The sequence below is a fragment of the Populus nigra genome, chromosome 2 (genome assembly GCF_951802175.1).
Source record: "Populus nigra chromosome 2, ddPopNigr1.1, whole genome shotgun sequence".
In the NCBI taxonomy this organism is placed as follows: Eukaryota; Viridiplantae; Streptophyta; class Magnoliopsida; order Malpighiales; family Salicaceae; genus Populus; species Populus nigra.
Genome location: NC_084853.1, coordinates 37,448,331 through 37,460,889, shown reverse-complemented (window position 1 = coordinate 37,460,889; position 12,559 = coordinate 37,448,331). Strand labels below are relative to the sequence as shown.

At 31.1% G+C, this 12,559-nt stretch overlaps 1 protein-coding gene and 1 long non-coding RNA gene across 3 annotated transcripts; one reads left to right on the top strand and one right to left on the bottom strand.

Annotated features, from left to right (window-relative positions):
- The first annotated feature begins 388 nt into the window (after positions 1–388).
- Positions 389–4,846, top strand: LOC133682876 (formate dehydrogenase 1, mitochondrial). Of its 2 annotated transcripts, none has more exons than XM_062106420.1 (6): positions 389–646; positions 2,042–2,213; positions 2,905–3,445; positions 4,055–4,179; positions 4,318–4,430; positions 4,537–4,846. In XM_062106420.1, the coding sequence occupies exons 1-6, from the start codon at positions 581–583 to the stop codon at positions 4,648–4,650; spliced, it is 1,131 nt and encodes a 376-aa protein (XP_061962404.1). In that variant the 5' UTR covers positions 389–580; the 3' UTR covers positions 4,651–4,846. The 2 variants fall into 2 exon arrangements, with proteins under 2 accessions (XP_061962404.1, XP_061962403.1); XM_062106419.1 differs by having other exon boundaries at positions 389–679.
- A 4,412-nt stretch (positions 4,847–9,258) lies between these two features.
- LOC133682207 (uncharacterized) lies at positions 9,259–11,380 on the bottom strand. Its single transcript, XR_009836633.1, has 2 exons — positions 9,746–11,380; positions 9,259–9,648 (listed from the first exon to the last, which is right to left on the bottom strand). It is a non-coding gene; the product is annotated as an uncharacterized LOC133682207 (long non-coding RNA).
- Positions 11,381–12,559: the final 1,179 nt, after the last annotated feature.

Here is a 12,559-nt window from a genome sequence, read left to right as displayed (position 1 = left end):
TGAAAAATTATTTTTTTAATTTTATACTAATATTAAAAATAAATTTTAAAATAATAAAAAATATTTTAATATATTTTTTTTAAAAAAAACTTAAAAAGCAACCTCCTCCAAGGCTCCAACAACATCTCAATTGAGAAGAAAAGGTTTGCCACGCAATCTGTCAAAAAAACACGTGAAATCTACAGCACTTTCCCCTCGGGCGGGACGAGGGAAAGCCAAATATTATAAATATAAACCAATCAAAGAGTTGTGTTGGAATTGAGTTTTTTTATCCAGACGAGACAGAGCAATCAATTTTAAAATTTCACACAAGAAAAAGTTTGCCACGTCATTCCTCAAAATACATAATAAAAAAATCTATATATATTCATAAATTTAAACAAATGAAGGAGTTGTGTTGGAAATTGAGTTCTATTATCAAACAACCAGTCGAGATTATCTCTTTCTGTGCATAGAAGAAGAAACACTTTGCCACGTCACTCCCGACCCCATCCCTGACCTCTCCCTCTATATAATACACATCCTACTCCACTTCACCTCACATCTCAAGGTTTCAGCTCAAATAACAACAAAAATAACAATGGCCATGAAGCGTGCTGCTACCTCTGCAATTCGCGCTTTCTCGTCTGCATCACCAGCATCATCTGTGAGTTCTGGCTCCTCAACTAGGCTTCTCCATGTAAGCAACTCAATTCTATCTCCTCATCTGTTTTCCAAAACAATCTTGACAAATTTGACTTCAATTCAACGGTCTCAAGTCGGATCGAGTCTTTTTCCATCATCTGTGAGGAAAATTGATCATGATCATCAATATATTTTCCTCTTTTTTTTCCAACTGAATTATTACGATGCATCTGTGAAGCAGAGGGCGACTTCCAACCTAACGCGCAAGAGTAAAGTCGTGGGGTTTTTTTCCCGTTTTTGCGTTTGAATTTTTTTTTATTTTTTTTAAATAAATATTTTTTTTTGATATTTTTAAATTTTAATACGTGAATATCAAGGACACGTGACACGTTAGCAAGGACACGTAAAATAAATATTTCAAAATCCATTTATTTTATACGTTGCACGAACTTGTAACGCCTCACTTATCCACTCGTTAGCAAGGACACGTGACCTAACACTCTTTCTCATTCGTTGTCCCAGCTCGTCTTTGATGCTCATCGTTGTCACCGGAGCCTAGTCTCGTAAATTTTTTATTAATGCCGAACGAATATGACCCTACAGAATAAAAAATTATAAAAATAAATATTGGAGTTAATTATGATTTCTTAAATTATATTTAGTTTTTTTTTTTCAAGGAAAAACTCAACAGTATTGCTGCTAAATATTTACTTATTATGGGAAAAATAGAATCAATTTCTTTTAAATTTAGTTTTTACAAATTGCTGTTTGCCAGTTTCTAGTGTCTGAACTTCAGAAATGTTTCAATTCAGTCTTCAAGTTCGTAAGTCTTATAATTAAACCCCTCTTAGCACGGCGCGTTACCATGCCATGTAACTCAATTAATTACTGAGTCGCCTTGAAATTCTTTCGAAACTTAGGCAGCTAATTGTCAAAATTAAAAGCCTAAGAGGTGGTTAAAATTGATCCCAAACCAACTTATGGGGATGGATCAAAGTTCAACATGTGTTTATTGTAAACTTGGTCCCAGTTGTTGAGTTGCTAATGATATTAGTTTACACTAATTAATTATCAGGTCAACAATAAGCCATGAAGCCAACGAACTGTAACTCAACCAATATTAGTGTCTTCTCCAAGAGATGAATAATATTTGATTCTAATTACAAATGGCTTTCACAAGTTGAAGAATATGTCTCTTTTGATTTAAATTTAAGCCAAATATACCTATGACTTTTCTTTGAGTTTAAAAACCAACTTAAAATCAATTTGTAAAATTCTTAGTTCTTGCAGCTTATCAAAACTAATTGAATATTCCTTGCAGTGTAATTTCATTGAAACAAACAAAAAATGAAATAAACCATTCTGCCTTTGCCATGTATCGTATATTCAAGTCATTGTTTCATTCATGTGTTCACAGGCTTCGGCAGAAAGCAAAAAAATTGTTGGGGTGTTTTACAAAGCAAATGAGTATGCTTCATTGAATCCTAATTTTGTGGGTTCCTTGGAAGGAGCTTTGGGCATTCGTGACTGGCTGGAATCACAAGGCCACCAGTACATTGTCACTGATGACAAAGAAGGACTGGATTCTGGTGAGTGTGTGTGTGTTTTGCACACTATTTCGTTGTGTGCGCTCATTTTACGTGTCTGACTTTACATAAACCGAAGTAAGCCTACAAAGCTGGTGTTGTTAAGCATCTAGTTTCTTGGTTCAAGCTTCATTCTTGAATATATAGGATGTTAAGCGCTTCCCTCTTTTCAATGAGAGTAAGCATTTGGCTGGTGGAAGGCAGAGTCATCAATCCAATCGTTCCCTAATTCTCAACTAATTAGGTTAAATATTATAGCCTAACCGTAGTGATGGCATTAACAGATGTCAAGATAGCATATGACTGAACCAAACAAAAGAAGATAACATAAGATCACCAATGGCAGAGCAAGATATAAAGTGTGCTCTTTTGGGATATATGAAAATCACTGTCGAGTTGCTTTAATTACAACTTTAATTGCTTGTTTACTGTATTTTTATATTTAGTGGTGCATGTCTCTGTCTTTTGTCCACCCTGCTGTGATTTATTGGTAATGTTGATTGGAATATATGCTTTTTATTAACTGTACTTGTTACCATAGCTGCGATGCTTTGTAAATCTCAAGTTTTTTTCTTGTTAAAATAGTTTGTTTTTACAAACACTATTGTTAGAGAATGTGTGCCTTCTATTACCAAGAATATTAGTATGGCCAGTTTGCTGATTTTTTTTTCTCCTTGCTGTGTAATTGTCACAGAACTTGAAAAGCATATTCCTGATCTCCATGTGCTCATTACTACCCCTTTCCACCCCGCCTATGTAACGGCAGAAAGGATCAAGAGGGCAAAAAATCTGCAACTGCTTCTCACTGCTGGAATAGGCTCTGATCATATAGATTTGAAGGCAGCAGCTGCTGCTGGGTTAACTGTTGCAGAGGTCACAGGAAGCAATGTCGTCTCGGTTGCAGAAGATGAGCTCATGAGAATCCTTATTCTTGTACGAAATTTCTTACCTGGATATCATCAAGTTATCAATGGGGAGTGGAATGTGGCAGCTATCGCCTACAGAGCTTATGATCTTGAAGGAAAGACAGTGGGAACTGTTGGTGCTGGACGCATTGGAAAGCTTTTACTCCAGAGGTTGAAGCCTTTCAATTGCAACCTACTGTATCATGACAGGCTTAAGATGGATCCAGAATTGGAGAAACAGACGGGGGCAAAGTTTGAGGAGGATCTTGATTCATTGCTTTCTAAATGTGACGTAGTTGTCATCAACACGCCGCTTACAGAGAAAACAAGGTATCATTTTCAATGAAATTTAAATATGGAAGTTTGGATCTTTTGCGTCCTTAAAACCTCTTCTTTCCCCCTTCTGAAAATGACCTAAGAGAACAGCAAGATCAACTTGCAGGCATAAAAATAAAGGATACTTAATTTCATTTCTGCTACTAAAACTGGCTCCTGATTGATTGGCTTCTGTTTACTGGATTCTAACCTCTTGAATGGCTGCGGAAGACCATACTGGAAAAGCCATCAATGGTTTGGCAGGCATGCTATCCGATTGTACCCATGTTTGCATGATGCATCAACCATTGAAGTTTTCCTGTATAGTTTTCCATAGCCATTCAAGGGGTTTGTGATTTCTCAAACCTGCTATGTTTAAATGATGCGTGGAAAGCACTTTTCCTGAGTGTTGTTGAATCGAGTATATATATGAGTTGAGTTCGATAATGCAACCAAAGGAAACATAAGCTTTATTTGAGTGAATGTTGATTGTATTGTAACCTACCTGCTCTGGGATGACAGCTTCGCAACGGTGTGTGTAGTTGATAAATATGCCGTCTAACAATAGAATTTTGTTTCACTTGCTTCTTTCATATTATTCAAATCAATCCTTCTTCGTTTCAGAGGGATGTTTGACAAAGAAAGGATTGCAAAGATGAAGAAAGGAGTTCTTATTGTTAACAATGCCCGAGGAGCAATCATGGACACTCAAGCAGTCGTTGATGCTTGCTCTAGTGGACAGATTGGAGGTAACAAAACAACCATCTAATTTATTTAGCTGGTAGATATGAAACTTGGAGCAGCCACGAGGATACCAAGGCCTCAGTTGAAATAACACGAACTATCAATTTGCTGTGTTCCTAATTCCGTCGACAAATGATTTGCAGGTTACAGTGGAGATGTTTGGAATCCGCAACCAGCTCCCAAGGACCATCCATGGCGTTACATGCCGAACCATGCAATGACCCCCCATATTTCTGGAACCACTATAGATGGACAGGTACTTTTGGCTCTTAAATCTCTCCCTCCTTTTTTTCCCTGAAATATCTCCACTCAATTTCTTCTTTGGCTGAATGCAACTCGAATCGTTAATGGAAAATGCGCAGTTGCGATACGCCGCCGGAGTCAAGGACATGCTTGACAGATACTTCAAGGGAGAAGAATTTCCTCCACAGAATTACATTGTGAAGGAGGGCAAACTGGCCAGTCAGTACCTGTGATGCAGAGCACAAGGTCTATGAATAATGAATGTATCTTTAGAGAGGTCGCTAGTTTTCCCTGAGAAATCAATAAGAGAGTTGTAATAAGAGAATTCATGATGGTGATGGTCTCATCTACAACCTCGTGAAAAACATGCGTGTATGTACCCTTCTTAATTCAGCTTTTTTGGCTGCTAGTGGATTGGCTTTCGTTTGACTCCCTCCTTTTTTTTCTTTTTTTTCTTAACCACTGCATGCTCTATTTTTTTTAGTTTAATATTAGTGTTTGGCTAGTTTGCGCGTATTTTAATTAATTTTACAGGTCCTAAAATTAATATTCATGTAAATTTCTAGTGATTATTATATAAACAACCATATGATTCGAACCTGAAACCACAGAAAGAACAAACTTTTTAAATTTAAATTTTTATTATTAGACCACCACTTAAATGCGTAATTTTTTGTAATTCTTAATGTTTTAACTGTGGAATATATATATATATATATATATATATATATATATATATATAAATGCATTTTCTTAAATGAAACATGCGTTAATTTTAAGATTAATTATTTAAAAAATTAAAGAAAAGAGCAAAACTTTCTTAATCGGGATTCGGAATTGCTCACACTTTTATTCTACGGTACACGATTAATGATTTGAAATTAGATGGTTACTAGATTCCCAAAAGTAAAATGGAGGGTACATATGCTTAGTACATCCTAGATTACTATTTACTTACTACTCATGTTACTTTGCGATATTGTTTGGGAACGCGATACAAATTATATTTTTAAAAAGTTTAATATTTTTTATTAAAATTTAATATAATTTGTATATTTTGAATCATTTTGATGTGTTGATGTTAAAAATAATTTTTTAAAAAAGAAAAACATCATTGGCATGCATTTCAGCACGAAAAGTTATTTGAAAAGTATCCGCAACCACACTGCCAAACAAGCTCTGCATGTTAGAACAATGCTTTTTTAAAAGTATAAAAATTAGATTTTTTTTTTAGCCTTGTTATTAAACATAAACATATTCTAATAAATAAAACTTGAAAATTTCTTACTCTACTATTTACCAGACTCATGGTTCAAATAGTATCATGTGAGGTTGTTTCAACATGATCTAGTCGACTTGACAAGTTCAAGAACTAGAAATCCTAAAGAAATTACCAAAAAAAATTAAAGTTACTATGATTTGACTTTTAAAAATATCCGAAGATGATCCTTTTTTTTTAATATTGAGATATGAATATATTAGATTTACTTAGGTCATGAATCCACTAGGTTCAATGATATTTTCTATTATTTAATTATATGATAACAAAATATAAAAATCAGTTAAAAATAAATCAAATATCAAATGATGAAGTTAAAAACAAAAACCAACAAAAAAAACTCAACAAAAACACAACTTGAATGATGAATTTGAAAAAAAAAATAATCTAAAATGCCATTTTAGATATGTGGGCCTTAATAGCCTAATGCGCCTGAGCCATCCTTTTTTTTCTTTTGTAAGGAGTAGATGATCTGTTGTCCACCTCTTATTTTTTTTTTAAAGGAATAGACAATGTGTCGTCCGCTGAGTTATATACCTAGATTTCAACCACTACTGTGGTGGCGAGAGAAATGAGAAATGGTTTTTTTTTTTTGTTGAAAATCCATTTTTGCAACCCATTGTCATCTAAAACACCTCAAAAGTTCTATAAATAACAATCAACCATCACCTAATAACCCTAAAACACCTCAAAATTACCAAATAAATAAAAATTAACCAAATGAAAAATCTCCTAATAGAGCTCGATCTCCTTTTCAGGGATATTTAGAGAAAAAAATCACCACCATTAAATTCTGCTCGTTGAATGGAACCCATTGACACCATAAACGACCAGTTTCTTTACTAAAAAGTGGCTCAAGTGACTTTTTCTCTCTTCCTACCATTTTCAAGCAATTTTCTCTATGTTCTATCAAAGCTAGAAACTAAAAAATGAACAAAATAATTTTTTAGATAAAAATTAAAATTAAAAACCAATAAAACTTTTATAAAAGTGTCAAGGAAAAAATTAAAAATTAAAAATCAAAATAATAAGGACTGAATTGGAAAATATAATATTTAATAAACTGGAATTGAAGGATGAAATTGAAAACAAATAAAACTTCTACAAAAGGATCATGACAAAAAATTAGAAATAAAAAAAATAAGGACTGAAGTTAAAATACCAACAACAATAAAAGTTTAGCTATAATTTTCAGGGGAGGAGAGAGAAAAGAATGAAACAAAAAAGAAAGGTTCATCTGTAACAAATTGGAACACAATCAGTGACATGTGTCGCACCAACAAAAAGAAAACAAACAAAGCTTCCAAAGACACGATGAAAGGGCAATTTTGGAAGTCCAGAAGCGCCTCATGCATCACCCAAAGTGCGATGTCACCTCCCACGTGCCTACGTGGTGTTGTACGTTTGTCCTTTTTTGTTTGTTTATTTTAATATTTAGCTAAATAATAAATTTCCCTTGGTTTGATATGTTAATATCAAAAAAACCTTTGGGAAAAGATTAAAAAAAGCCTCTTGAGGCCAATTTTAATTTTTTAACTTCTAAGAGCATTTTGGTCATTTCACTATACTTGTGATTTTTATTTTATTTTTTACATTTGTCCTTTTTTGTTTGTTTATTTTAATATTTAGCCAAATAATAAATTTTCCTTGGTTTGATATGTTATTATCAAAAAAGACTTTAGGAAAAGACAAAAAAGCCTCTTGAGGCCAATTTTAATTTTTTAGTTTCTAAGAGCATTTTAATCGTTTCACTATATTTTTAATTTTTATTTTATTTTTTATGTTTGGCCAGATATGAAATTGTCTTTCATCTTCCATTATAATAACAAAATAACTTTTTTGAAAGTAGTAAACTGCCCCTTAATGTTAATATTCATTTTTTGCTTTTCAATCTTTTCATCATGCTTTTGAAATAATTTGAAAAGGACTAATGCACCACATGAAAATACCTTAATTCCTTGATAACGAGTTATAAGTTTCTTTTTGAGAGAGGGGCGAAGACATCATTACACTCTTCTAATGAATAGTACCTATGAGTATGCATCTACAATATTTTTAGTCCTTTAAACTTTCTTTTAAAAAAAGCTATTCATCCTTTTGTTATTTAAATATCTCTTTTTGTTATTTAAAAAACTTTATTCTTTTATTTCACTTCCACGTGCCTATCTTTTTTTTTTTTGAACTGTTATTTGATACAAGAAAGATAGGCACATATACACACTGCATGATTGTCATTTAATTACATAAATATCAATCTCATTGATGCAAACTTTTTAAATCTAGTGTGGTGCGTAACTCAAATTACTAATTTAATAGGTTAATTCAAGTTTACTTGAGTTTTTTTTGTGTTATGTTTTTAATTAAAAATTATTTTTTATCAATTTACCCTTTAACATTGGGTTAATTAAGAATTGTGTTTCAAAATTTATTTTAATTTATTTTTTTATGGGATATTGCAGTCTCATGATCTAAGTCGTAAGTTTGGATGATTAACCTGAATTGATTTATGTCAATCTATTATGTCGTGTTTCAATATTTTAAAAACAAATTTCATTCAATATGTTATCGTTTTAGTATTTTAAAAAGACTTCATTGAATATGTGTTGAATTTTAAATTCATGATTAATTTTTTTTTTAAAAAAAAAACACAAGGTAGCAATGTCTTAATTTTTTTTTTGTATTAAAAAAATAATAATCTGACACATTACTAAGTGTAGGCAAACATTCCAGTACTTGCCTGTGTTTTATGGCACAATTGAAAAAATTAAAAATTTTAGCTGAAAAATCACTTTAAATTAAATTAATTTTGTAGGATGATAATACTTGCCTGTGCTTTATGGCAGGATTGAAAAAATAGAAAGTTTAACTGAAAAATCACTTTAAATTAATTAATTTGGTAGGATGATAATATTTGTCAAATTTAATCAATTTTTTAATCACCAATAATATTTTACTTTTCTATTCGCAATTCCAATTTCAAAGTGAAAAAATTGGTGGAATTTGAATATTTCATTTTACTGTTGTATTATCTCATTTGAAGTGAGGTTTTTCGAATGATAAAAAAAATTAATGGAAAATTTTATGGAGCCTCCTATAATTTAATTATTTTTGTAATTTAAAAAATTATATTTTATATCCTCAATCAATTTAAAATTTCAAATAGAATAAAATTACTTTGCTTCTCTTATATATAATATATTACAAATTAAAGAAAATAACAAAACACTCTCTCCCTACTCCCTACTCTCTCTCCCTACTCCCCCCCTCTCTCTCCCACCAACACACAGGACCTCATTTTCATAGTTCATCACTCTTCTCTCGTATTCCTACATTGGATTTCAATTTTGATTTCCCCAGATGAATTTCAATCCTTTAATAATTTTAGGGTTAGGGTTTTTTCTCTTCAATAACTTCCTATTTATCATTTCTAATGCGGATCCGGAACAAGGATACTGTCAGAACTCAGAATCGTGACTTCCATCTCCTGGCAAACCATAATTAAACAGTAGAGAAAGCCTGCACAAAAGAATTTAGTGCAAATGGAAAATCAGAAGGAACAATCTAACAGAATCGAGCAATGCCCCTGCCATGATAGAGACCTTCGGGAACAATAGATTAAAAAAGAAGGTATTTCAATTCACTTTCAAGATGTGAAAAACTTAATGAAACTACAAAACTTATTTTTAAATTTAGCGTTTGATCTATTATTTTTTAATATATTGAAACTCTAAACCATCTGCAGTAAAATCCATACACTTGGAGAAACCTGATAAGTCCCAAATCACCAACATCCACCATTGGATGGAGAAGTTTCAATGGCTTTCTCTCTCGGTCCCTTCTTTCTCGTGGCTTTGTAGATGAGGATTTGATGCCCTAACTTGTTGGGACAATGAACTTAATCCAAAATCTAAATTCTAAGGTTCCCAAAAGTATTCAACAGCAAATTTTATGGCTGCAACACCCAATTAAAAAAAAAGGAACAATGAAGGTCAGGATGAACAAAATATATAGTATTTTATATGTTATAGGGTGATTAAAGTTCGGAGTACCTTGAGGTCTCTGTGAGAAACACCCTTGCTGTGGCAATGATCCACTATATTGATAAGCTGGTGGCAATATCTCTGAGCTTCATCTTCTCTCATCAGCTCAAACATAAAAATTAAACATGCAAAGAAATGATCCATAATTGGTATGAAAATATGCTCTATTACATGATAAAATCAGTCTTTGGTGAATATTTGGCTGCTTTAGAAAGAAAAAAAAAGCCAAGAAATTGATGTCTTTCTCCAAGAGCAACGTAAAACATATAGCTGTTAAAAAAAAGGAGGAAAAAAAAAACACAACAGAGGCTATGGTGTCCACAAAAAATGAAAGAAAAAACAAGAAAAGCTTCAGCAAACACAGCAAAAGAAGTAATCAAACTTGTTTGCTCTAAGCAACAGAAAGAACCCTACAAGCAACAAACCCAGAAAACATAACACCCAAACAATTGATAAGAGAAATTGTCCCTTGGAAGCCCTTTTTATGGTATAAAACTGCTTAAAAAGTCATCAAAGAAAATCAATTCCCTAAGAAAAAAGTTTGAATTGATAAGAGAAATTCAATAATAAAATCCAAACCATTCTCTCGGTTGAAATAATAAGATCATCTTAAAGACAGAATAAAAGAGCACAAAACATGTCCGAATCTCTTAATCTGGAACTTAGCTACAAACCCAGAAAACATAACACCCAAACAAAAACCCAAGAGAAAATTAGAACGCTAGCCTAACACCAAAGCACATTTACAAGAAGAAGACGAAAATTGCAGCCCTACAGTGGCAATATATGACAACAAACCATAAAACAAAAGTAGGAGAAATCTTAATTCAGTGAAGGGCCAAACTTTGGTCAACCTTTTTCTCGAGATAAGTAAAAACATGAGCAGAGAACTTAACAATTCTTTCAACAGATCAAACCTTGTGCTCAATATATCAAATCCTTCTAATAAAGAATTATTAAAATCTATAGGTTTTCATATATCAAATCAACACAACTTTTAACTTATTAAACACTACAACTTAATAATCTATTTTAACTCAATCAAAACAACCTTAAAAAAACAGCCCAGATCCATATTTAACTCGATAATCTATTTTAATCCAATCAAGACAATCTTAAAAAATTAACCCAATTTTATATTCAACTCAACAACATATAAATATACAAAACATACCATACTAGCTCTTATTTCATCTTGAGAATCTTAACTTTCACGTGTAGAAGTAGTTTCCAGGTTAGTGTCCAGAGAATTCCAAACAAAAGAGACTCAAAAAGAAAGTGCTTGATCAATATAATATGCATTTCACCACAATAGATCTTCACACATTCATATTTTTTTCTTGCTCTCTCCTGATCTTTCTCCCTCCCTTGCAAGTTTAAGAAGACAAAAACTCGTTTCCATGTCTCTCTAAATCTCTGCCTCCCTCAACCTTCTCTTCTATCTCTATAACCCTCCCCTATCTCTTTCCAGACTTCTTTTTTTTCAAGCCTTTTAAACTTCCTCTCTTTCACCTTCCATCCCATCCTGGGTAGACATAAGTTTGGATGCCATTGTCTGTTTCCAGAAAAAAAAAAAGGTTCGGTGGTTGACAAACCATATAGCTCATTCCAACAAGAAAAAAATTATGTCGTTTCACTAGAATTATGAAAATATCACAGTACAATATCTACAATGAATTCACTGTGAAAAAACCATCATCTTTTAGCTTTTGCTATAACTAAATAGTTTTCAAAATCTATTTTTATGTAATTATTTTATAATTAAAATAGATATTTATATGGAAGATAATAATTTATATTCTAGAGGAAAAATATATTTTGCTAGACAAATTATGCTTTTCTTATTAATGTAATTTTTTTGTTTGACCCAAGCATGTCTTTTTTTATTAATGACTTGTTTTTGAATAAAAAATAAAAGAAGCTAAAATGAAGTTTTCAGCAATTTTAATAATTTGAATATGCAAGTACAAATATAAACATGTTTTTTTAAGCAATATTTTTTAAATGAAAAGGACTTACGGTGATCTAAAAAGAAAGTTTCAATAAAAAAATATTAAAAATCATATGTGAATATTTTGAATGAAATTAAAAAAAAAATTAATCTAAAAAAATTATAATAGAAAATAACAAAACTTAAATTATATTTTCATTGAATATTCATGGTCGTATTTAAAAAATTACATATTAAACTCATTTATAATAATTAATGAAATGATTGCTAATATTACTAAAAAAAATTATAATCTTATTAAAAAAATATGAGAAAATTAAATAATATTTTAAATGTTATTATATATATATATATATATATATATATATATATATATATATATATATATATAATACTATTGCATTCCACAATATCTTCTTTTTATAGCCTCGTTAACTTCAAGAACATATTTAGTTTTTTTTTAAAATAATTTTAATATCAAACTAAAATTTATATGCAAAGATAAATTTTAAAATATGGGGCCTATGAAAAAATAATTAATTAATTAGTATATATTTTACAAGTCAAGTACTCATCATGTTCGAGTGTCGACATTGATTGGCTTCTTAGTTCTAAAGCTTTAAACTTTTATGGTCCTTTTGATTTAATATTTTCTTTATTTTTTATGGAAGCCATATAAAAAAAATTGAATTTTAATTTTATATCTGATATCTTATATTTTTAAAAATATATATTTTAGGTCTGTCATTTCATCCAATTCCAAAATCAACTTAATTTTTCATTAATTTTGATTTTAACAGACAAAAAGAAATGTATTGTCTCAATTCTAAAATCATTAATTTTGATTTCCTTTCTATTGAATTCAATTTCAA